The 27,245-nt window shown below is 44.5% G+C and overlaps 1 protein-coding gene across 1 annotated transcript; it reads right to left on the bottom strand.

The window, feature by feature from the left end:
- Positions 1-2,610: 2,610 nt before the first annotated feature.
- LOC126191397 (trypsin delta-like) lies at positions 2,611-7,613 on the bottom strand. Its single transcript, XM_049932261.1, has 2 exons — positions 7,230-7,613; positions 2,611-3,131 (listed from the first exon to the last, which is right to left on the bottom strand). The coding sequence occupies exons 1-2, from the start codon at positions 7,611-7,613 to the stop codon at positions 2,736-2,738; spliced, it is 780 nt and encodes a 259-aa protein (XP_049788218.1). The 3' UTR covers positions 2,611-2,735.
- Between the last annotated feature and the right edge of the window lie 19,632 nt (positions 7,614-27,245).

Here is a 27,245-nt window from a genome sequence, read left to right as displayed (position 1 = left end):
GACATTATACTGAGTGCACTATCCGAAAATTACCTCGAGCAATTAAATAGAGAACCGACTCGTGGAGATAACATCTTGGACTTACTGATAACAAACAGACCCGTACTTTTCGACTCTGTAAGTGCAGAACAGGGAATCTGTGATCATAAGGCCGTTGCAGCATCCCTGAATATGGAAGTTAATAGGAATCTAAAAAAAAAGAGGGAGGAAGGTTCATCTGTTTAGCAAGAGTAATAGAAGGCAGATTTCAGACTACCTAACAGATCAAAACGAAAATTTCTGTTCCGACACTGACAATGTTGAGTGTTTATCCGCATTTCGCGGATGATGCTGTAGTATACAGAGAAGTTGCAGCATTAGAAAATTGAAGCGAAATGCAGGAAGATCTGCAGCGGATAGGCACTTGGTGCAGGGAGCCGCAACTGACCCTTAACATAGACAAATGTAATGTATTGCGAATACATAGAAAGAAGGACCCTTTATTGTATGATTATATGATGGCGGAACAAACACTGGTAGCAGTTACTTCTGTAAAATATCTGGGAGTATGCGTACGGAACGATTTGAAGTGGAATGATCGTATAAAATTAATTGTTGGTAATGCGGGTACCAGGTTGAGATTCATTGGGAGAGTCCTTAGAAAATGTAGTCCATCAACAAAGGAGGTGGCTTACAAAACACTCGTTCGACCTATACTTGAGTACTGCTCATCAGTGTGGGATCCGTACCAGATCGGGTTGACGGAGGAGATAGAGAAGATCCAAAGAAGAGCGGCGCGTTTCGTAACAGGGTTATTTGGTAACCGTGATAGCGTTACGGAGATGTTTAGCAAACTCAAGTGGCAGACTCTGCAAGAGAGGCGCTCTGCATCGTGGTGTAGCTTGCTGTCCAAGTTTCGAGAGGGTGCGTTTCTGGATGAGGTATCGAATATATTGCTTCCCCCTACTTATACCTCCCGAGGAGATCACGAATGTAAAATTAGAGAGATTCGAGCGCGTACGGAGGCATTCCGACAGTCGTTCTTCCCGCGAACCATACGCGACTGGAACAGAAAAGGGAGGTAATGACAGTGGCACGTAAAGTGCCCTCCGCCACACACCGTTGGGTGGCTTGCGGAGTATAAATGTATATGTAGATGTAGATGTATTCTAAGGGCAAACACACACACCCATACCTGAGAGAGGACTCGAACCTCCGCCGGGACCAGCCGCACAGTCCACGACTGCAGCGCCTTAGACCGCTCGGCTAATGCCGCGCGCTATTGCTTGAGTCTGGAATAGCCATACACTGTACCAATGACTGTCACGGAGACTGTGACAGTTGAATGTATGAAGCCAAAAGAATGGTCCTTTCTTCTGAGCTGCGAGCTTTTGTAACAACTCTGGCTGGATGTGTTATGACAGTTGGTAGGTTCCTTCACGATCTCGGCAGAGGTGACTTAGGCAGAACACAATCTGCCTCAAGATCACACTTTAAGCACTGTGGAACGTCAGGTGAAGAGCACTATCATGGAATAATTGCCCGCCCCGATAGCTGAGTGGTCAGCGTGACGGATTGCCCTCCTACGGCCCTAGGTTCGATTCCTGACTGGGTCGGGGATTTTCTCCGCTCAGGGACTAGGTGTTATGTTGTCTTCATCATCATCTCATCCCCATCCGGTGAGCAGCTTGCCCAATGTGGCGTCTAATGCAATAAGACGCACCAAGGCGGCTAGTCCTGCCCAGTAAGGGCCTTCCGGCCAATGACGCCAAAAGATTTCCACTCCCATGGAAGAATTCATACTAGAAATAGTGGGTTGTACTCGTATTGCAACAACATCGAGCAAGGTGGTGCATCGATTAGCACACTGGACTGGCATGCGGGAGGGCAACGGTTCAAACTCGCGTCTGGCTATCCAGCTTTACGTTTTTCTTTATTCCCCTAAATCGCTCCAGGAAAATGCCGGGATGGCTCCTTTGAAAGAGCACGGCCGATTTCCTTCCCTAAACACTAAACGAGCTTGTGCTCCGTCTCCAATGACCTCTTTCCTTCGTTCGTGAATATATTGCAACTATTTCGTAATATTGCATCAACACCTGTAAAAACATGTACATCCCCACGTACTAATAATGAGCTGTGAAATCTGCGATGTAGTGATGGAATATTGGTGAATGCCCCAACCTGAACGAACAGCTGAGATTGTGGGTTCAGATGGTTCAAATGGCTCTGAGCACTATTCGATTTAACTTCTGAGGTCATCAGTCGCCTAGAACTTAGAACTACTTAAACCTAACTAACCTAAGGACATCACACACATCCATGAGCGAGGCAGGATTCGAACCTGCGACCGTAGTGGTCGCTCGGCTCCAGACTGTAGTGCCTAGAACCGCACGGCCACTCCGGCCGGCGAGATTGTGGGAGCAACCCCTAAAAACTTCTGTAGTTTCTGGCTCCACAGTGTACCCTGTAAGTTCATTAGGAAAAAACTCGAAACTGCACAGGGGGACATGTCATGGCAATGAACCGATGGACATATGAACTTTTCATTATAGTAGAAGAGGTTTCAGGTTACAAATACATTTAGAAACAGCTCCACAAAAAACGATTTATTAACTTCAATACATGGTGAAAACGTTTACTAATCGCTTAATGCTTATACTAATAAATTTGATAATCATATATATCTGGTCAAAAATAGTTGTCTCATTAAGAGGTACAGCCTACTAGCGTAGTTCGAAAGTATTGAGTTATGGCTGTCAAATGGCGGTGACTTCAGTAATCCAGGAGCGTAAGTTGCCCACGTTGACGTAGACGGCGCCCCCAAGGAGGCAATAGCCACTGCTCCAGGACACGATGCCCACCTGCGTAGTGCCGCTCACTAGAGGACTCCCCGAATCTCCGTGGCACACGCTCTTGCCCGTTTCTCCAGCGCATATCATACGGGGGGTCACCTCGCGCCCTGTGTTAGGGAAGTTACACTCGGATCGGTCCCTAATGGCGATGTCCACTTTCTTCAGGATGCTGGGCAGGTACCCGTCCTCCGTGTCTCCCCAGCCGGTCGCCGTGACAGCGAGGCCGGCTGGCGGGTCGTAGCCGTCCTCTGGGAGGTTCACGATTGCCACGGTGGTGCCAAGCGGGAAAGAACCGTCGATCTGCAAAATTAAACGGCAACTAGAGTGAGGCAAAATATTCCCATGTTTGAAGCATTTCTTGAATTAGAAATGTTCAAATGTGTGAGAAATCTTATGGGACTTAACTGCTAAGGTCATCAGTCCCTAAGCTTGCATACTACTTAACCTAAAGTATCCTAAGGACTAACACACATACCCATGCCCGAAGGAGGACTCAACCTCCGCCGGGACCAGCCGCACAGTCTATGACTGCAGCGCCTTAATCCGCTCGGATAATCCCGCGCGGTCAAAATTTATATTTAAAACTTTGTTAAATTATAGTTTAGTGTAATAATGTTCCAAATACCAAGTATTGATGTTCTAAACTTAATTGTTTACGGAAAAATGCCGTTTTAAGAGAAAAATCAGAGGCGCTAAAATTAATAATGACGCTAGGAAGCCAGAATTTGGCCAGAAGTTGCAGTTAGAAATTATAAATAAGTGATGCTGATTTCCAAAACCATAAAACAAAAATTAACGACAGAATCCACGTTTTTCGGAAAACTCAGAGGCCCTAAATAATGGAGGTATGGTTCAGAGGTAACAATATACCGTTAGTTCCACTAAATAAATTCTGTTAAGCTAAGTTTTCATTCTAGCAAGCTGAAACTTTCTACGTGCCTTCAAACTACTTATCTGCATACCAGCAAATATTAAGAAGTTTCTGAAGTAATTGGTAACTATATTATTAAAGATTATGTGCCCGAGTAGTGGTCATTTGTAGACTGCCGCCGTATGCAAATAGACAGAGACAACAGATGTTTTCTCGGCATTCCGCACCGGCACCTTACTGAACCTAAATTATCCTAAAGACAGACACACACACCCATGCCCGAGGGAGGACTCGAACCTCCGCTGGGACCAGCCGCACAGTCCATGAATGCAGCTCCTTAGACCGCTCGACTAAACACGCGCGGCGAATTAGAGAAGGTTTTTGTAAAATAGTACAGTCGATATCGTCACTATTTTAAAGCTGTATGCATCGTATAGTAAGTATGTGAAACGTAACTACTAGATACGGTATATGCCTCAAACAATGATCATGCATAGGAATAATAAAACATTTTGTTTGTGTACATGCTCTGTTTTTGAATAGTAATTGTTCCAAAACATTATAATTCAGGGTGATTCAGCTGCCCCTACCGGTGGGCTTTATGCAACTTGCAACGCCTTCAAAACCTACGCACAAAATTTTCATATAATCTCGCTCGCTGCGTCCAAAGTATTGGTCTTAAAGAAAAAATGTACAGAACCTTTTGTAGCAATATATAGTTATATGTCCTGCTAGGGTATGTTTACACTGAAGGTCATTGACTCCGATTTACTGAAGAAATACGCATTTGGAGGTACGTTATGTGCGCTTCTCTCGAATAATTCGAAAACTACAGCCTCTGGGGGAAACGTATCCCGGCACAAAATTTTCCTGTGCTATATTTCTTACGAAAACATCTTGCACGCTATTTTTTTTTATTACTACGGCTAACAGTTTGCACATAGCAAGCGAGAGAATCTGAAAATCATGCACGTAGTATTTGAAGGTGTTGAATGTTGCACAAAACCCATAGGTAAGTGCTACTAAATTGCCTTATGTGTATACATCATTTCCACAAAGCTTCATTCATTATTTTGCTGCGTAATTGGACTTTTTACACCGCTTTATCGTGTACCAGTTTGTGTTGATAAGCACAATGCTTTATGATCTGCAAGCAAGGATTCGTAATAGATTTTTTTTTTACTGTACAGTCCATACAATTTGCATTCGTTACTGCCTTTGTATTATTTCAGTAGCAACGTTTTTGTACAGAGTCCTCACCTAAATTCAGTAACTCGTTCATCACGATATGTACCAATTTCAATATAGCCAAGATGAGCATGTATACGCTGTTAGCTACCAAGCAAGGTTTCTGTAAATGTTTCAATCTTAGATGATAACGTGTGGAACACACTGTTCACTGCGTGCGCATTATTCGTAATGCCGTTGGATCTTGCGATGTATTTTGCATCAATAACAGTTTATTTACAAATAAGTAACAATAGAACTGCATGAGTAGTAAATAGTATATGAAGATTATATATGTCAACGTTTCAGGAGAAAAACTTCTAATCTGATCACTTAAATACTCTTGCTGTCAGAACATAACAGTAAATGGTCTCTTTTAGGCAATACATTTTAAATTTTCAAACAGATTCAGAATTTTGGTGTTTGTTCCGCTATTTTTGACGTAATATCGGTTACGTAGCACTTTGTACCGCTGTTACTGAGGATTCAAATATGATCAGCTTAAGAGTAAGTTACTACAAGACTAGCTGTTGCAGCTCGATGCCATAATTGGAACAGTGGAATGTACCGCTGTTACTATTAATAAATGACATCCGGAAAACGGATGGGATTTTAGAACTGACAGGAAACACATTTCGTGGCGCATTTTGCTAATTTTTTGTTTTCTGAGGATCAGAAACGCTCAGTTTAAATAATAACGTTTCTTAAAAGCAGGGTCACGTCTTATTAACATGACCACTGTCGATGTTCGCCGTGAACTTGTTGTAAACAATCACGCGCGGGACGTTGCAGCACTAGGTACGGGAGTGCATATAATGTGTGTTGGCGGGAGCGAAAACAGTGCCGTAGTTGTCGTAACGAAAGAAAGGAGCGATGGAATTGACGTCTAATAAGGCATGATCATTGGCATTTGGGTAAAGAGTGGAATCATTTTCGAAGCTGCTAGGTTTCCGTAACGTGTGCCTACCGCTGTGCTACAAGTATACCGTGAGTGGCAAAATGGCGCTATCCAAAATCTGTGCCAAGGTAACTGTGGCGCACCACGAGTCATAGATGAGGGATGAACGCCGGCTACGGAGATGAGTACAAGTGAACAGACGTTTAACTGTTGAACAACTGACCACCCTCATGAACCAAGAGGATACCAGAAGGGTCATCTCAACGACCGTTCGGTAAACCTTGCTACGCATAGAAATTCGCCGCAAGCTCCCTGTTCATGCGCGCATGATGACTGCTTTTTATCGGCGAGGAAGGCTGGAATATGCACGTCAGTCCTAAAAATGGACGTCCACCGAGGTGGCCTTTTCGGAAGAATACGTTTCAAACTCGATCGGACACAAGGCAGTTGGCTGTACGGCCTGAAACGCCTGAAATATACCAGAAAAAAAATGTCGGAAGGATACAGACCGCAGGATTGAGATAGGGTACGTTTTCTTGGGTAAACTCGTCATTCTGGAAGATAGAATGGATCTACACAAGTATGCATCTATCCTTGGGCACCATATACTAGGCATGATGACATCTATCAAAAGAACAATGCAATGTGTCACACAGCTGGCAGTATACGTGCGGCAGTTCGAAGTGCCCCAGAATAAGTCTACCGAACTCCCTTGGCAACCAATCTACCTCTATGTAAACCCAGTCGAGAATCTGTGGACCACCTCAAATGGTTCAAATAGCTCTGAGCACTATGGGACTTAACATCTGTGGTCATCAGTCCCCTAGAACTTAGAAGTACTTAAACCTAAATAACCTAAGGACATCACACACACCCATGCCCGAGGCAGGATTCGAACCTGCGACCGTAGCGGTCACACGGTTCCAGACTGTAGCGCGTAGAACCGCACGGCCACGCCGGCCTGCTGTGGACCACCTCGGTAGGGCTGTTTGCACCATGAATGCTCAAGCGAGAAACTTTGCCAAGCTGACAAAGACATATCGACGTCTGTACTTTCCAGAGCCTCATCGACGCTCTTCCCCCACTTCTTGCAGCGGTCCCACCCGCCAAAAGGCTGTTGCTCCAGCTTTTGATGGGTGGTCGCATTAATTTTACTGAACAATATAAAAGTTGATAAATATCGACTAGCAGCAAAAGATGGTAATTCCAACTCTTGACAGGAGGTCACATTAATTTGACTGGGCAGTGTAGAATCCGATAAATAAAGAGTAGACTAGCAGTATGAGTAGGAGCGTGGTGTACCCAACTGTCGGCAAAGTGGTCATACTTCCGCTATGCAGCGCTGCTTGTAACTCTAGTGATGTATTTTTTTTTTTTTTTTTTTTTGTCAGTGACTACTCACGCGAAGGACCGCGATGTCGTAGTCGCCAGAAATGCTGTCATGTTGTTCGTGTTCGTGGACCTCGGCCACGTCCAACACGACGCCCCCACTGCTATAGACGGAGGACCCGGCGCGCACGTTGTACAGCGATTGGTACGGCGCTCTGTAAGAGCTGACGCAATGGGCCGCCGTGAGGGCCCACTCGGTTCCGATTATGGAAGCGCCGCACTGATAGAAGCCAACATACATGAGGGCCAGATGCCACGGGTAGTCCTCAATGCTGGCTTCGGTGCCGCCGATGATGCGGCCGTGAAGCCGCGTTCGCAGAAGCAGCCCCCGCGGCGTCACCAGCTGGAGCTGAGCAGCCAGCAGTAGGGACAGCACGGCGACCTGTGTTCTTGCCATCGCGGGTCTCACGTCTCACTCAATGAGCAGTCACATTTTATAGCGACACTATCTCCTTTCTCGTCGCTGTTATCTCCGTCCTCCAAATTGCTCGCATAACATACGCTATTGTGATGTCCAAGAGGGGGTTCCTTGCAGAGTTTTATCTCTCGGCGAACGATGTCGAAATGTTGCATCACAGGAAGTGTGTGCTTATCCTAGATGACGATCAATTTACGGTCCGACAGCGCTCCAGCATGACTGACATATTCTTTTTCATTTTGGAACTTATCAGTCAATCCATTGTAACAAAGTAATGGCAGAAGTGACTGAGTGGGACCCATGCGACATCTGTTACTGAGACAACGTAATTTTCTGCATTTTAACATCTGTTGAGATTATTGTCATATCCGTAAATATAATTCCACATTGGGATTACGAGCATGTGACAGCAGCTGTTCGATGGAATACAGCACTACTGTACCTAAAGCTGTTATTTTGGTACTGTTTTATTAGACAACCAGTTTAAATCAAAGCACCGATATTCGTATCGGGTCAGTATACATCCAAACTCTTCGGAACCAGATACGAAAATTGGTGTCTTGTCTTACACATGCACGATTGGTACTTACGCCATTCACGTGAGAGACCTAAAGATAAAGTGACTGGAACGTCGAAACTGGTTGCGTATTAGGCAACAATATAAAAATAACGACTGATGGTACAGCATTATTATTTTTCAGTTCAAATATACACTCCTGGAAATGGAAAAAAGAACACATTGACACCGGTGTGTCAGACCCACCATACTTGCTCCGGACACTGCGAGAGGGCTGTACAAGCAATGATCACACGCACGGCACAGCGGACACACCAGGAACCGCGGTGTTGGCCGTCGAATGGCGCTAGCTGCGCAGCATTTGTGCACCGCCGCCGTCAGTGTCAGCCAGTTTGCCGTGGCATACGGAGCTCCATCGCAGTCTTTAACTCTGGTAGCATGCCGCGACAGCGTGGACGTGAACCGTATGTGCAGTTGACGGACTTTGAGCGAGGGCGTATAGTGGGCATGCGGGAGGCCGGGTGGACGTACCGCCGAATTGCTCAACACGTGGGGCGTGAGGTCTCCACAGTACATCGATGTTGTCGCCAGTGGTCGGCGGAAGGTGCACGTGCCCGTCGACGTGGGACCGGACCGCAGCGACGCACGGATGCACGCCAAGACCGTAGGATCCTACGCAGTGCCGTAGGGGACCGCACCGCCACTTCCCAGCAAATTAGGGACACTGTTGCTCCTGGGGTATCGGCGAGGACCATTCGCAACCGTCTCCATGAAGCTGGGCTACGGTCCCGCACACCGTTAGGCCGTCTTCCGCTCACGCCCCAACATCGTGCAGCCCGCCTCCAGTGGTGTCGCGACAGGCGTGAATGGAGGGACGAATGGAGACGTGTCGTCTTCAGCGATGAGAGTCGCTTCTGCCTTGGTGCCAATGATGGTCGTATGCGTGTTTGGCGCCGTGCAGGTGAGCGCCACAATCAGGACTGCATACGACCGAGGCACACAGGGCCAACACCCGGCATCATGGTGTGGGGAGCGATCTCTTAGACTGGACGTACACCACTGGTGATCGTCGAGGGGACACTGAATAGTGCACGGTACATCCAAACCGTCATCGAACCCATCGTTCTACCATTCCTAGACCGGCAAGGGAACTTGCTGTTCCTACAGGACAATGCACGTCCGCATGTATCCCGTGCCACCCAACGTGCTCTAGAAGGTGTAAGTCAACTACCCTGGCCAGCAAGATCTCCGGATCTGTCCCCCATTGAGCATGTTTGGGACTGGATGAAGCGTCGTATCACGCGGTCTGCACGTCCAGCACGAACGCTGGTCTAACTGAGGCGCCAGGTGGAAATGGCATGGCAAGCCGTTCCACAGGACTACATCCAGCATCCCTGCGATCGTCTCCATGGGAGAATAGCAGCCTGCATTGCTGCGAAAGGTGGATATACACTGTACTAGTGCCGACATTGTGCATGCTCTGTTGCCTGTGTCTATGTGCCTGTGGTTCTGTCAGTGTGATCATGTGTTGTATCTGGCCCCAGGAATGTGTCAATAAAGTTTCCCCTTCCTGGGACACTGAATTCACGGTGTTCTTATTTCAATTTCCTTGAGTGTATTGTTGTTACTGACTGTGTGTATATGATCATTGACTATTCTAATCTGATCTCTTTGTTGTTCTATTCTACCAGTAAGACTATAATTCTGTTTCAGCAATCCTTTCTTTAATTCAGTAATACTGTTATTCTACAAATCGGTGTTATCAATCAGATCATCTCTTGTGCAAATTTTTTCGTAGAAGGATCACGTTCTTAAAATTCTATTTTTGAAACTAGCTCATTTTTCCTTTTGCTTAATAGTAGTAACTAGCGTCTTCAGAGTTAAATACCTGTTCTACAGCACAGTCTTTCGCCATAGTCTAATTCTTAACGTATTCTGTCTTTCTCTGCAACTGCGATTTGATTTTGAGTTTGGCCTGATACATGTGGTTTTCCTCCAGCGAGTTTACCAGTGAATGTCTTCCACTCGTTTTCTACGCTCCCTGCTTGCTTCAGCCTTGCATCTCACCAGTCTTTTCATATTCATAGTCAGAATCCGTCAACTCCGGTTCAGTCTTTTACTTTCAAGTATTTCGACTCCACTACGTTAGTGATTTACTGTAACAATGCGATAACTGTACTAAGGTTCTCATGTATCCTACTTAGCTAACTTATACTTTAAAGACTTTTATCTTTCGTAATTTTGTGACCCCTAATTACGCACTGCTTGCAAGTTTGTGTCTTTAGACTTTACGGATTATGTGTGTGAAATCTTATGGGACCTAGCTGTTAAGGTCATCAGTACCTAAGCTTTCACACTACTTAACCTAAATTATCCTAAGGACAAACACACACATCCATAATCGAGGGAGGACTCGAACCTCTGCTGGGACCAGCCGCACAGTCCATGACTGCAGCGGCTAATCCCGCGTGGCTTTACGGATTATGTTCTGTCCTGTAACAAGGACGTTAGATGGAACGTCCATTACCTTCCTCTATTTGAGTAGATAATTCATCTGTCTATGTGTGGCACTCGCAGCACCAAACAAAACTGCAAGTGGTCCCATGGCGAATTTAGTGTTGTGTCACCGTAAGCCAAGTGCAGTGACCTCTCAATGAACAATCCTATATGGCATGCTAGATATAAGGAACTACTGAAAGCTATCTTTCAGGTTAGTACCCTGCAGTTACTTAAATTAATTTTATTCATTCAACCAGTTAAATAGTATATCCTGCAGCCACTATGAATCAAGACATAAAGGAATTAAAGTCATCAGCTGCCAGTGGGCACTGCCTCAAATCAATGTGGAAGTAGAAAATTTGTGCAATACCTGGCCTCGAACCCGGATCTCCTGCCTACACGCGCGTGACCACAGCGCCATGCCAACACAGTGAGCATTGTAACTGCAGGTACTACACAAACACGCCTCTCGTCAGACCCAAATTCTCAATTTATCGAGACACTAGTAACGTAGTGTCTCTGGACCATTATCCTCATAGCTCACGGCATCTAGCCGATTCCCGCAGGAGTCCGAGGCCAGTGTGCATCTGTACTGAAGGGATCCCTGGCCGTCCTCTCTCGAACACTTAAGGGGGTTGATGAAATGTCGCCAGTTATGAGGACAAAATGGTTCAAATGGCTCTGAGCACTATGGGACTTAATTTCCGAGATCATCAGTCCCCTAGAACTTAGAACTACTTGAACCTAACTAACCTAAGGACATCACACACATCCATGCCGAGGCAGGATTCGAACCTGCGACCGTAGCGGTCGCGCGGTTCCGGACTGTAGCGCCTAGAACCGCTCGGCCACTCCGACCGTCTGTTATGAGGTGTGTGGATAGGTTGACAATTTCGTCTGACGGGAGAACTACAAGGGTAGTTCGTGCAGTTATAATGACCACTGTGTCCAGATGTCAGTCATGGTCGCGCACTCGGCCAGTGCACGTCGTGCGGTGACGGGCGCGGGCCAGTATTTACATCGCGAGCGGTACTGCGGTGGGGAGCCGAGCAACGTGTGGGAGCGTTACTTACGTCTGTTTTCTTAATAGCTGTTGCAAGTACGATGTCGACAATTACCAGAGTCAACATCGTTCACTGTTATATTGATCGCGCTGAATTGCGGCCGACGCGTTTGAAATTCATGAGTGGGTTTTTGAGGATTTGAAATAGCCAGAAACTGTAGTGGACACGTTTCAGTGAAATTTATTTCGAGTGACGCTTACGAGAAATTTGTTGAGGAGCATGCTGCCATGAGACAATTTCGTCATACTGGTGCTAGTATTACTAATGTCTAGAGCGTGCCCTAGGGATACGGAGTGAGAAACGTCAGGGTATTTAAGGTGCCACCTAAGTGTCCTAATGAGCTCATTGCACGTTCTCTGTCTCTGTACGGCGTTGTTTTGTCGTTTACGAATGAAAAATGGTGAAGTGCATATCATTATCAAGTTACCAGCGGCGTGAGAAGTGTACGTATGGACTTAAAAAACATATACCTTCGTGAGTTGTCATTAGCGGCTGTCGCGCGGGTAACTTAGATTTGTCTACCTCCTACCTGTTCGATCTGCCATTCAACTTAATATTTACGGATGAACTGCACACGTCGACGCCTATTTCAGTGTCCACGGGAACGTCCTGCAGGCGGTAGTGAAAGGCATGTGCCATTATTGAGTGAGGTAGTCGCGGGGACTGTACCACAACCACGACGGCCAGGGGTAGGTGCAGATCCGTTTGCCTGAACCACCCCTACCGGTGGAGACTGCATCAAAAACGAAGAAAGGACGTCGAAGGAGAAGTAAATGGAATAGTGGCAAAGAGGAAAAGTCGGATGATTTGATAACCGTACCCAAGTCAGAAAGTGGCAGCGAGACCCTAACCTCAGTCTGCTTGCTCAGTGCGCTGCGAGAACACCGCGAGGCAAGAACGCATTTGTGAACAAACCAAACATCTGATGGCCCGAGAGGGAACAGAGCACCGTAACGGCTATGAGGAAGAGCGAGCAGAGCAGCGAGCAGCTGCCGCAGCGCTCCCGCAGGAACTCGCTGACGTCAGTCGCAGCCCCGAATGGCGTTTCTCTTCGAGTGAATGTCGTGCAGATTGGTAACGTGTACGCCCCCTCACGTAGCAGTCATAAGAGAGAACGTACAACTTTTTATAAAAACGAGGTTCCCATGCTCTTTAGAGCTTATATTGCACATCTCATTCTTGGTGGTGACTTCAGTTATGTGCTTAACGGCAGAGACCAAACTCCTAATACGAACAGATGTGTAGAACTTGAACATTTAATTCGTAGTATGCGTCATCACGATACCCCTCCTTTCCTCTGTCCTTTTCCCGGGCTCCCTCTCCCCCCTTCCATCCCCTTTCTTCCCCACCTCCCCTCTCTTTGCCCCCTTCTCTCCCCCGCGTCCTTTTACATTTCCCTCCTCTGCCTCCTCTCATTCCCTCTCGCGTCTCCACTTCTCCCGCTTTATTCGTCCTCTCCCTCCTTGGTTCCCCCCCCCCCTTTCGTTTCTTCCTCTCCTCCCTCCTTATTTTTCCCCCTACTCCAGGTCCCCCCCTCCATCTGCCTTGGGTCGGGAGTGCCATCTTTGTGCCGTCTTTTTCGTGCAGAGTTTTACAGTGTGTTTTTCCAGTGCGTGCTCCGTGTTGTGTCTTTTGGAAAGTGTAGCGAACAGCCATCATACTGTCGCTGGGTGTGCTTTTTATTACTTGCGAACAGAAACCAGACTGTCGCCATGTTTTTTAATTGTGTGTCTACTGTGTTACTTGTCTGATTCCTGTGTCTTTTATCTACATTGCCAACCCCCTTTGCTTTCTGTTTTAACTTTCCGCAATTTTACGCCATTTTTCACTTTAAATCGCCATTTTATCGCCTATTTTTCCTTGTTTCTTTCTTCTCCCTTTATTTACAAAAAGTCTGTAGGCTGTAGAGCAGCGTAGTAAGCTGCTGCCGGCCCGCCCCCTTCGGTGGGAATTGAAAATCAATAAAGAAAAAAAAACTTCACGATACGTGGGAAAAACTGCAAGGTGAACAGGTAGCGTAAATCTTCGTACATCGTCATTTTGCCAGTCGGCTGGATAGGATCTGTGTGTTCGACACCCTGAGTGTTACCTTAACCTACAACGTCAGCAAATCTACGGCGGTAAAGGCTACTGGAAATTGAATATAGGCCTTCTGCAGGATGCCCAACTGGAAGAGGAGGTGAACATAACGTCGCAACAGCTCCAGCCACACCCACGTCGTTACGTTAGCGTTCTGCAGTGGTGGGTTCTGTGTGCCAACCCCAAATTAAACCTCACCATCATGACATACGGCCGACAAAAAAGCTTTTGGCACAAAGAGACTATTGAATTTTATTGTCGCTGTTTGAGAGAATTGTACAGTCATACTACCAATCCTTCTCGCGATATCGATTGCAAGATCGATTGATGTAAAGCATAAATCCCGGCAATCCAACGCAAACGATGGAAGGAACCATCGTGCGAGGCCACCCAGAAGATGTTTCCGTCGAAGACTGGGCCTCTCTGTATATTCGGAGAACGACGAAACGATGTAGAGCCGTGTTGATTGAAGCCATTGAGAATGCCATCACGAAGCAACGCGACATCATCTGGCACGTCTACGACTATTAAAGTCAACCTTACAAGAAGCAACCAGTTGATTAACGCTTGTGCGACAGTTTTCTGAGTACCTTGAGCTGCCGCTTGTCACACGAGGATAAGAAAATCTGGAAACTGTTTTCGTAGGACGAAACCCTACTAGCGGGCCACATCACAAAGAAACGGAAATCACCAGGACCCGACGTATCAACGATGAGTTTCACCAGCGCTACTGGAACATCCTCGGCCCGACACTCCTCGAGATAGCGAATAAAATCTGGCACCTGGAAGTAACACCCGAGGCATTCACCGGAGGTATCATCCTACCCCTACCGAAACTTCAAGATATTATTCCAGGCGCTTACCATTGCAGAAGGCAATTTTATTTCCCACTTAATTTTCTTACATTTCATTTTACTCGCAGAACAGGAGACCGAATTTCCTTCAACAATGAAGTGATAGTCATTCGTGTAATATACGTTTTCCTGTTTATAACTTCGGAAAGAAAAAATATCAATGAGAAATTTCATTTCATATATTGCGCAATGGAAGACTGCAAATAATACGTACTTCGTTAATTCTACTCACTTCACAATTGGAGAAAATGTTTATTTTTCCTTCCTCATCAATGGAATTCTATCCTTTTCCTCTTTTTTTTCAGATAGAATATAATGATTTATTTGCAAATACAGCTTTGAAGCTGGCCGATGAAGGCCACATAGGTGAAAAAAAAATTGCGTAATGGTCAGCACCTCTGCCTATTAAACAGGAGACGTGGTTTCGAATCCCGGTCTGGCACAAATTTTTTACTTCCCCCAATGATTTGAAACACTGCCCACTGGCAGCTGATATCTTTAATTCCTTTGTATCAGTTAAATATCATCATCGTCATCATCGTTTAAGACCGATTACGCCTTTCGGCGTTCAGTCTGGAGCATAGCCCCCTTATAAAATTCCTCCATGATCCCCTATTCAGTGCTAACATTGGTGCCTCTTCTGATGTTAAGCCTATTACTTAAAAATCGTTCTTAACCGAATCCAGGTACCTTCTCCTTGGTCTACCCCGACTCCTCCTACCCTCTACTGCTGAACCCATGAGTCTCTTGGGTAACCTTGCTTCTCCCATGCGTGTAAAATGACCCCACCATCTAAGCTTGTTCGCCCTGACTGCTACATCTATAGAGTTCATTCCCAGTTTTTCTTTAATTTCCTCATTGTCGACAACCTCCTGCCATTGTTCCAATCTACTAGTACCTGCAATCATCCTAGCTACTTTCATATCCGTAACCTCAACCTTATTGATAAGGCAACCTGAATCCACCCAGCTTTCGCTCCCATACAACGAAGTTGGTCGAAAGATTGAACGGTGCACAGATAACTTAGTCTTGGTACTGACTTCCTTCTTGCAGAAGAGAGTAGATCGTAGCTGAGCGCTCACTGCATTAGCTTTGCTACACCTCGCTTCCAGTTCTTTCACTATGTTGCCATCCTGTGAGAATATGCATCCCAAGTACTTGAAACCGTCCACCTGTTCTAACTTTGTTCCTCCTATTTGGCATTCAATCCGTTTATATCTCTTTCCTACTAACATTACTTTTGTTTTGGAGATGCTAATCTTCATACCATAGTCCTTACATTTCTGATCTAGCTCTTAAACATTACTTTGCAAACTTTCAATAGAATCTGCCATCACAACTAAGTCATCCGCATATGCGAGACTGCTTAGTTTGTGTTCACCTATCTTAATCTCACCCAGCCAGTCTATTGTTTTCAACATATGATCCATAAATAATATGAACAACAGTGGAGACAGGTTGCAGCCTTGTCTTACCCCTGAAACTACTCTGAACCATGAACTCAATTTACCATCAACTCTAACTGCTGCCTGACTATCTATGTAAAGACCCTTAATTGCTTGCAAAAGTTTGCCTCTTATTCCATAATCACGTAGAACAGATAATAACTTTCTCCTAGGAACCCGGTCATATGCCTTTTCTAGATCTATAAAACATAGATACAAATCCCTGTTCCACTCGTAACACTTCTCCATTATTTGCCGTAAGCTAAAGATCTGGTCCTGACACCCTCTAAGAGGCCTAAACCCACACTGATTTTCATCCAATTTGTCTTCAAGTAATACTCGCACTTTCCTTTCAACAATGCCTGAGAAGATTTTACCCACAACGCTGATCAAAGATATACCTCTCTAGTTGTTACAATCTTTTCTGTTTCCATGTTTAAAGATCAGTGTGATTACTGCTTTCGTCCAGTCTGATGGAACCTGTCCCGACTCCCACGCCATTTCAATTATCCTGTGTAGCCATTCCACTGTATTTGATGAGTTTCGACTTAATTTCATCCACCCCAGCCACTTTATTGCACTGCAATCTAGTGACCGTTTTCTCCACTTCCACAGATGTGATCCTATTTCCATCATCATTCCTGTCCCATTGTACATCGAAATCTGAAACATTACTGATCGTATTTTCACCTACATTGAGCAACTCTTCAAAATATTCCCTCCATCTGCCCAGGGCATCAACAGGATTCACCAGCAGTTTTTCTGACCAGTCCAAAATACTTTCCTTCTTACCTCCCTTTCGAAGACTGCTAATTACACTCCAGAATGGTTTTCCAGCAGCTTGACCCAAGGTCTCCAACCTATTTCCAAAGTCTTCCCAAGATTTCTTCTTGGATGCTGTAGTTATCTGTTTGGCTTTGTTTCTTTCTTCAACATAAATTTCTCTGTCTACCTGAGTTCTAGTATGTAGCCATTTTTGATATGCCTTCTTTTTCCTTTTACGGGCTGCCTTGACTGTGTCATCCCACCAAGCTGTTTGCTTCATCCCACCTCTACACACTACTGTTCCAAGACATTCTTTGGCCACTTCTAGTACTGCGTCCCTGTACATTGTCCACTCCTTTTCCAGTGACAACAATTGACTACATTCAACTAACTGGTACCTTTCTTAGATCACTGATATGTACTTGTGTCTCACTTCCTTATCCTGAAGTTTCTCCACTCTTATCCTCCTACACATGGACCTGACCTCCCGCACTTTCGGCCTCACAATACCAATTTCACTGCAGATTAAATAGTGATGAGTGTCACCAAAGAATCCCCTGAATACACGTGTGTCCCTCACAGCCTTCCTGAATTCCTGATCTGTTATTATATAGTCAATGACAGATCTGGTTCCCCTGCCTTCCCAAGTATACCGGTGAATGTTCTTATGTTTAAAAACGGAGTTTGTGATTACTAAGCCCACACTGGCACAGAAATCCAAGAGTTGTTTCCCGTTCCTGTTGGCCTCCATATCCTCTCCAAATTTCCCCATAACCTTTTCATACCCTTCTGTTCGATTTCCAATCCTGGCATTAAAATCACCCATGAGCAGAACACTGCCCTTGTCCTTTACTCCAACAACTACATCACTGAGTGCGTCATAAAAACTATCCATCTTATCCTGATCTGTCCCTTCACAATGCGAAAATACTGACACAATCCTAATTTCCTTGCTAGACACTGTCAAATCTATCCACATCAGTCGTTCGTTTACATACCTTATTGCAACTACACTGGGTTCCATTTCTTTCCTGATGAAAAGCCCTACACCCCATTGTGCTATTCCTGCTTAGACTCCTGACAGGTAGAAGTTGTATTCTCCCACTTCCTCTTCTTTCTCACCCCTTACCAGAATGTAACTAACAGCTAAAACGTCCAATCCCAACTTACTTGCAGCCTCTGCCAGCTCTACCTTCTTCTCAGAGTAGCCCCCATTGATACTAATAGCTCCCCATTTGGTTACCATTCGTTTGCCGAGTCGTATCTTAGGAGTCCCTGGTTTGTCAATTGGAGGTGGGACACCGTCACCTCCAAAGGTCCGAGGCATTTTGTTCTGATTGTTGCCAGCATCATATTTATAGTACCAGGGAAGCAGGTTGCTAGCCTTACTTGCCCCGGGTCCCATTGAGTTTTACCCCTAACGGTTGAGGGACTAACCGGTGGATTTGGTAGTCTTTGACGTCTCAGCACAAAGGTAGCCACGACTCGGAATATGTCCGATATGCCCATCCTTATTCCAAAGTAACTGGTATCCCGACTGTCAGGACCTCTTACTTGGCCACTCATACGCTGCCCGTGGTTCATGAACTAGGACATGATACCAGGAACCCACACCATGAACCACGAACAAATAGTCACTTAAAATTTGTTATAATTAAATCATTTCATTTGTGAAAAGGAGTAACTGTACTCTGTCTCTGGCGTAACACAGTATCTAACTTAGTATTCGTCCGCCTCTGTAGTTGAGTGTGCCGGGCGATGTGATGCAGTGGTTAGCACACTGGACTCGCATTCGGGGAGACGATAGTTCAAACCCACGTCCTGCCATCCAAACTTAAGTTTTCTGTGATACCCATAAATCGCTCCAACCAGATTCCGGGGTGGTTCCTTTGAAATGGCACGGTCGGTTTTCTTCCCTACCCTTGAAACAATCCGAGCGCTCCGTCACTAACGACCTGGAGTGGATGGCGTGTTGAACCTAACCATCCTTTCCTTCCATCCTTGTAGCTGAGTGATGTATGGAGAACGTGGATTCGATGCCCAGCGCTACGAGAGATTTTACCTTGGTAGGAGGACTGGTTAGGGAAGCACTGAGCCTCGTGGTAACAAATTTGGAGCTACTTAATGGGGTAGTGGCGGCTCCAGGTCACAAAACCTGACAAAATCCTGGAGAAAGATGTGAAAAACCCACACTGCTCCGTACTGATATACTAACGAACTCTATAGTTAATCGAGCCCCAAACAGTCAGTCAGTGAAATTAATATAACTTATTGGAGAGTAGAGAGAGAACTTAGTCGTAATATACCACACTGGGCGGTCTTATTACGACCAGCTGTCTCTAAAATAACTACCTGTAAACTCTTATGCTTTCAGACGATGTCACATTGAGTTTTCTGTTATGATAAATGGAGAACTTGGAGACCGTACATGGATGACTGCAGCTATTATAAGTATCTCGAATAACTGTAATTGGTTCACATCATACTGGTTTTCATGTTGTTATACACCGAGATTTTCTGTGTAGGAGAACTCCTGGTATTTCAGGATGTAGATCCATTCAATAATGCGCCATGAAACATTCTTTCTTTAGATATAAATTTCTGTGGATGGGAATCTCGCTTGTTTTGAATTGTCGCTCGCCGTTATCCAAAGATATAGTTTCCGAAGGCATGTCTATAATTTTCAAAATTAAATGTTTTCACTAATCTCCCCGGTGAAAATTATTAGCCATTCCACAACAGATCAGAGCGATGGCTCTGAATTGCTGAGTATGGTATAGAATTGGTACCAGGCAGTGTCATTTGACCTATCACTACTGACGTAATCGATGGAAGGTAAATGGCATATGTTACCCAGATGGTTTCATGGCATCGTAAGGACAAGATGGCTCGACTTGGAGCTATGACAGATTGGCAGGAAGGAGTAAATGTGCTTTAACGTGATCGCAACTGCAATGTGAATGAAGGTGGCCAGCAGTTCTACAAGGAATGATGTGCCGGTCGCAGACGTATAGCTCGGGTAATGTTACAAGTGCGGTGTCCACTACGTACTACGTATATACTCGTATTATTCAAACAACGGAAGGTTCGGTTGAACTTCATATACTTGGCATGATACGTATTGCTATGGAGGGGGGGGGGGGAGGGGGGGACTGGATCCAGTAGATAAGGAAGCACCCAAGACCACTCCGTGTCACTATTGTGAATCCTGAGAGAGGGTGAGAGTGGCTGATATCATTGCGTCACCGGTCCAGAACAAATCTGGGAATGAACTAAATGACCTGCAAAGACGGTATTGTCCCGAACGAGATAACCTAATTGGAAAATCACCTGCTGCAACTGTTTTAAATCGCGGACAAGGCCAAACAATCGTAACGCTACTGGATGTCTTAGGATTCAAAACACGGAATCTATGGTTGACCATCATACAGCTAGCAAGTTGCTGTAGGTGGTGAATCAGACTGATAGGCGAATGCTTGAACGTGCTCATTGTTCCTGTTATGACCCATAAGAGAGGGTAGTGTCCAATATCCGGCTTGGTATTTCCTTTGTCTTTAAGCACAATGTATCATCGCGCACAATGTTAACGCCGAGCAGATATTGCGAAAGTCTTACAGTGCCAGAATAAAGCTTCAAAATAACCAGAAACACTAAAACTGCTTACAGAGTGACTACAGGAATTCTGAAGACATCGCTGGAATCGTAGTAAAGAAACGAATGTAATAAAATTATTACCCTATTTCTATAACAAACATACATGACACAGGTATTAACGTTTATTTGTAAAAATTTTATAACAATAGTAACAAAAGCTACGGAGAATGTAGATGTGAGTCAGACAAACCAGTCGTTCGGCCTTGAAGTCAGATATAGAATATCCCTATTTATCTTGCTATTACTCAGCCACACTAACTATTTTAAATAAGTATCAGTTTTCTCATAAGTCCATGTAAGACAGATGTTTGAATAATGTAGTGTGAAAGCAGCAAGCTGAATAAAGTTGCGTTTTGACCCGTAGTTTTCATTCCGTCTGTGCGTGAGGTGTGAAATATGAGTGAAAATGATTGTTATGGAATGTATAACGTCTAATGGAGCAATATCTTCCTGCAAATTTTCTAAATATATTTACTGGATATCTGAAAGATTTAAAACTGTGGAAATTCTATTCAGTAGAATGGTTGTCTATCTACAAGATATACACTTGTCTGTAATATTTCGTTACATGTTATAGGAAGCACAGTATGATGCTTCCGGTAAGATCTGTGTAGGCAGGAAGTCGGGCACGTTTATATGATAGTTCGATGATAGGGATATTTACACTGAAAAGCCAAAGATACTAGTACACCTGCCTAATATCGTGTAGCATGGAGAAGTGCCGCAAAGCGGCGTGGCATGGACTCGACTAATGTCTGAAGTAGTGCTGAAGGGAAATGATACCACAAAACCTGCAGGTGTGTCCATAAATCCAAAAGAGTACGAGGAGGTGGAGATCTCTTCTGAACAGCACGTTGTGAGGCATCCCAGTTATGCTCAATAATGTTAACGCCTGGGGAGTTCGAAGGCCGGTGGAAGTGTTCAAACTCAGAAGAGTGTCCCTGTGGCAAGTCCGTAGCAATAATAGATACGTGGGGTGTCGCATTTTCTTGCTGCAACTGCCGAACTCCGTTGGAATGTACAATAGACATGAATGGATGCAGGTTATCAAGCAGCATGCTTACACACGCGTCACCTGTCAGAGTCGTATCTAGACGTATCAGGGGTCCCATATCACTACATCTGCACACGCTCGCCATTAAAGAGCTTCCACCAGCTTGAACAGTGCCCTTCTGATATGCAGGGTACATGGATTCATAACGTTGTCTCCATACCCGTACACGACCATCCGCTCGGTATAATTTCAGACGAGACTCGTTCGACCAGGCAACATGTTTCCAGTCGTCAACAGTCCAATGTCGGTGTTGACGAGCCCAGGCAAGGCATGAAGCTTTGATTCGTGCAGTCAGAAAGGGTGAAAGGGTACAGTACCGCCTGACATTGAAAATAGGTACAACATACTTCATTATTTTTGTCATAACAACACATTTTTTTGTAAAATAACTCAATTTCAATTAATACAGCGAAGCCGGATACCAGTGTAGGAAAGAATGACAATTTATTTATTTAATTTATCATATGTGCACTCCCACAAAATAAATCCCTACATCCAGTTTGGTGAGATCTTTTGAAATGAATGAATGTATGGTCGTCTGCTAACCGCAGATAGTGAATGTGAATATATGATCATCTTTGAGTCGATCCTTTGGCCACCTTTGGTGGAACCAAAGAGATGAAATTTACCAGAGCTTTGAGCGCCTGAAATGTGGCTGACCAATAGGGTAGTAAGGTGCTTCCCCCACCTCGACAGAGATGGGAGATGACCTGGAGAACGGCCATGTTTCAGCACTCTGCCGCTGGATCTTGTGCTGTTAACACCTGTTTTAGTTGTGCTCCGTAATGACGAAAGAGTGGAGGCATGGTATGCATGTGGAATATTTAAAAGTAGTTTGAAATAATAATTTCTCTATTTCAGGAACTTTTGTGGGGAGAATTAAATGTCAGGCAGGTAATATTAATGGGATTGTAGTAATCTTCAAAAGTGACCAACGGTCACAAAGAAAACACGTGTAGCAATAAGTTGAAATACTTCCGTGTGCTTAAGTTAAGCTGAATTACTAGCGTGTGTACAATAAGTTGAAATATTTAAGAAATATCGTGTGTACCATAAGTTGAAATATTTAAGAAATGGCGTGTGCAGAACTTAAAATTAGAGACGAGTACTTCCACGTGGTGAGTACTGTGTGAGTCTCAAACTGTGTATGAGACAAAGCATAAAGAGAAGTACTCGTCCATGGTATCAGTTGAGGAATCGCGTGTGTGATGAATAAGTTCGTAATATTACTTTGCGTGATACGATTCCGTGTGACGCTATATTCAAACTCTGAGAGAGAAGCAAGGTGAGTCGGCCGTCTATCCAGCAACGCCACATGGCTTGCATTGCACAGGAAGACGTGCATAGATCTCCACAGTTCATAGTAGGAAAGTAGAATTACGAAGTGGGGCAGTGTCGTGTGAAACTGGGATAAATATTAATTGAAGTGGGAAAGCAGAAAGTGATAATGTTGTGACTATTACCTGTGTAGTATTTCATATTGTAGTGTGGTGTATGTCATGTAATTTGGGTATGTGTAGTTTGCATGGGAGAGTAGCGAGGTAGTTTCAAAAGATTAGTCGGTTATGCTTGTTCCTTCTGTACCGCTCGGTCTGGAGGAAAGTTTCGTGATGATGATTGTGAGAGTCGAAGCGTGAGAAATAATAAAAGATCCACCATCCTATCCAGAAAGTGCACTGTAGCGTTAAATAATTACGAGACCATAATATAGAGATTCACCAATGTAAAGTCATGCCCACTGGGCGGAATTTATCATGTGTTATTGTTGTAGGTTATAGAATTTGTGTGTTTAGGTTAGAGAATTTATCGGAATAAATAAGATAGTGAAAATAAAAAGATTGGTGGACTTTTCCATTGAATTGTATGTTGCCATAATGTCCCGAATTTATGATGTGTGTGCCATTCATATTCATTGCGGTGGCCACGTGTAGACAAAAGCCGTTAAATAAAAAAGGAAAGAAAATGTGGTATTGCCAGTGCGTAGTGTACAGTCAGAGTTCTATATATTACTGATAGTCAGATGCGTGATTCCGTTGCGTATTATTCATACAGGACGATAATTTGTAACTTAATTGTGAGTACGAGAGTTCATGTTACTCGATAAATAAGAATGAATCCACTCGCTTGGCAGACCACTCATCTTGCAGGCCTGACTGCTTGATGCCACAGTATGAGCAAGGCACGTGGGTGCCTCTCAAGGATACACGTCGGTCTTCGGCTCCGAAAGCCCATACCGATGTAGCTTCGTTGAATGGTTCGCAATCTGACACTTGTTGATGGACCAGCATTGAATTCTGCAGCATTTTGCGGAACAGTTGCACTTCTGTCAGGTAAAGCGATTCTCTGCAGTTGTCGTTGGTTCCGTTCTTGCAGGATCTTTTTCCGGTTGCAGCGATGTCGGGAATTTGATAATTTACCACGTTCCTGATATTCACGGTGCACTCGAGAAATGGTCGTACGGGAAAATCCCCACTTCATCCCTACCTCGAAGATGATGTATCCCATCGCTAGTGCGTCGACTATAACACCACGTTCAAACTCGCTTAAACTCGATAATCTGCCATTGTGAACGACTGCGCCAGACACTTGTCTTATATAGTCAACGCCGTAGTCAGCCTGTTTTCTATGGCGCTCTGGTATAGATGTGCATCTATTCGGTAGTAAGTAATTTACATTGTATCGCCTTGGGGCTTAGAACACATTATACAGTGACTATTAGTACAGCTGCCAATGAGTGGCCTCTAGTATAGTTGCAGCATCCCTGAATATGGAAGTTAATAGGAATATAAAAAAAGGGCGGAAGGTTTATCCGTTTAGCAAGAGTAATAGAAGGCAGATTTCAGACTACCTAACAGATCAAAACGAAAATTTCTGTTCTGACACTGACAATGTTGAATGTTTATGGAAAAAGTTCAAGGCAATCGTAAAATGCGTTTTAGACAGGTACGTGCCGAGTAAAACTGTGAGGGACGGGAAAAACCCACCGTGGTACAACAACAAAGTTAGGAAACTACTGCGAAAGCAAAGAGAGCTTCACTGCAAGTTTAAACGCAGCCAAAACCTCTCAGACAAACAGAAGCTAAACGATGTCAAAGTTAGCGTAAGGATGGCTATGCGTGAAGCGTTCAGTGAATTCGAAAGTAAAATTCTATGTACCGACTTGACAGAAAATCCTAGGAAGTTCTGGTCTTACGTTAAATCAGTAAGTGGCTCGAAACAGCATATCCAGACACTCCGGGATGATGATGGCATTGAAACAGAGGATGACAAGCGTAAAGCTGAAATACTAAACACGTTTTTCCAAAGCTGTTTCACAGAGGAAGACCGCACTGCAGTTCCTTCTCTAAATCCTCGCACAAACGAAAAAATGGCTGACATCGAAATAAGTGTCCAAGGAATAGAAAAGCAACTGGAATCACTCAACAGAGGAAAGTCCACTGGACCTGACGGGATACCAATTCGATTCTACACAGAGTACGCGAAAGAACTTGCCCCCCTTCTAACAGCCGTGTACCGCAAGTCTCTAGAGGAACGGAAGGTTCCAAATGATTGGAAAAGAGCACAGGTGGTCCCAGTCTTCAAGAAGGGTCGTCGAGCAGATGCGCAAAACAATAGACCTATATCTCTGACGTCGATCTGTTGTAGAATTTTAGAACATGTTTTTTGCTCGAATATCATGTCGTTTTTGGAAACTCAGAATCTACTATGTAGGAATCAACATGGATTCCGGAAACAGCGATTGTGTGAGACCCAACCCGCTTTATTTGTTCATGAGACCCAGAAAATATTAGATACAGGCTCCCAGGTAGATGCTATTTTTCTTGACTTCCGGAAGGCGTTCGATACAGTTCCGCACTGTCGCCTGATAAACAAAGTAAGAGCCTACGGAATATCAGACCAGCTGTGTGGCTGGATTGAAGAGTTTTTAGCAAACAGAACACAGCATGTTGTTATCAACGGAGAGACGTCTACAGACGTTAAAGTAACCTCTGGTGTGCCACAGGGGAGTGTTATGGGACCATTGCTTTTCACAATATATATAAATGACCTAGTAGATAGTGTCGGAAGTTCCATGCGGCTTTTCGCGGATGATGCTGTAGTATACAGAGAAGTTGCAGCATTAGAAAATTGTAGCGAAATGCAGGAAGATCTGCAGCGGATAGGCACTTGGTGCAGGGAGTGGCAACTGACCCTTACAATAGACAAATGTAATGTATTGTGAATACATAGAAAGAAGGATCCTTTATTGTATGATTATATGATAGCGGAACAAACACTGGTAGCAGTTACTTCTGTAAAATATCTGGGAGTATGCGTGCGGAACGATTTGAAGTGGAATGATCATATAAAATTAATTGTTGGTAAGGCGGGTACCAGGTTGAGATTCATTGGGAGAGTCCTTAGAATATGTAGTCCATCAACAAAGGAGGTGGCTTACAAAACACTCGTTCGACCTATACTTGAGTATTGCTCATCAGTGTGGGATCCGTATCAGATCGGGTTGACGGAGGAGATAGAGAAGATTCAAAGAAGAGCGTCGCGTTTCGTCACAGGGTTATTTGGTAACCGTGATAGCGTTACGGAGATGTTTAATAAACTCAAGTGGCAGACTCTGCAAGAGAGGCGCTCTGCATCGCGGTGTAGCTTGCTCGTCAGGTTTCGAGAGGGTGCGTTTCTGGATGAGGTATCGAATAAATTGCTTCCCCCTACTTATACCTCCCGAGGAGATCACGAATGTAAAATGAGAGAGATTAGAGCGCGCACAGAGGCCTTCAGACAGTCGTTCTTCCCGCGAACCATACGCGACTGGAACAGGAAAGGGAGGTAATGACAGTGGCACGTAAAGTGCCCTCCGTCACACACCGTTGGGTGGCTTGCGGAGTATAAATGTAGATGTAGATGTAGAACTGGTTATTCTATATAAACTTGAATGAACTGTTGAACATCTTGGATTTATTCAATTTGAAAGATTTTGGTGCCCGGCACGCTGCCAGTTATCGCTATGCTTGGTCTGTTACATCAGTTACTTCATATTTTGTTTAGTATTTTATTTATCTTCAGCAACTACAGTAGAATTTAGCGAAAATCATAACTTAATCATAGCTAACACTTAGTTTAAGAATCATTAAAGAAGTTTGTATACCTGGGAGAGACCTGGAGACAAGGGAAAGTTTCAGACTGATTATAGAATGGTAAGATAGAGATATCGGAACCAGATTCAAAATTGTAATTCGTTTGCAGGGGCAACTGTGAACTCTGACCACAATTTATTCATTATGAACAGCTGATTAAGATTGAAGAAACTGCGAAAAGGCAGTAGTTTAAGGGGATGTGAAATGCATAAACTGATTGAAGCAGGGATTTTAGAGAGTTTCAGAGGGAGCATAAGGGAACGATTGACAAGATCAGGGGAAAAGAGTGCAGTACAAGTGTGGTGGGTAGCTTTCAAAAATGAAATAGTGAAGGCATCAGAGTATCAAGCAGGTAAAATGGCGAGGGTTAGTGGAAATCCTTGGGTAACGTAAGAGATATTGAATTTAACTGATGAAAGAAGAAACTATAAAAATGCAATAAATGAAACACGCGATGGGAATAAAAATGTCTAAAAACATGAGATTGACAGGAAGTGCTGTGCAGGAATGGCTAGATGACAAATATAAGTATTTAGAAGCATGTACTA

The sequence above is a fragment of the Schistocerca cancellata genome, chromosome 6, assembly GCF_023864275.1.
Source record: "Schistocerca cancellata isolate TAMUIC-IGC-003103 chromosome 6, iqSchCanc2.1, whole genome shotgun sequence".
NCBI classification, from domain to species: Eukaryota; Metazoa; Arthropoda; class Insecta; order Orthoptera; family Acrididae; genus Schistocerca; species Schistocerca cancellata.
The sequence above is the reverse complement of the archived record's forward strand: the minus strand, read 5'-3'. Positions and strand labels throughout refer to the sequence as shown.

Excerpts from the sequence above, each read along its gene's own strand:
- LOC126191397 (XM_049932261.1), bottom strand. The coding sequence starts at position 7,613 with ATGGCAAGAACACAGGTCGCCGTGCTGTCCCTACTGCTGGCTGCTCAG. Across the intron at positions 3,132-7,229 it reads ACGACATCGCGGTCCTTCGC|ATCGACGGTTCTTTCCCGCT; the intron begins GTGAGTAGTCAC and ends TTAATTTTGCAG.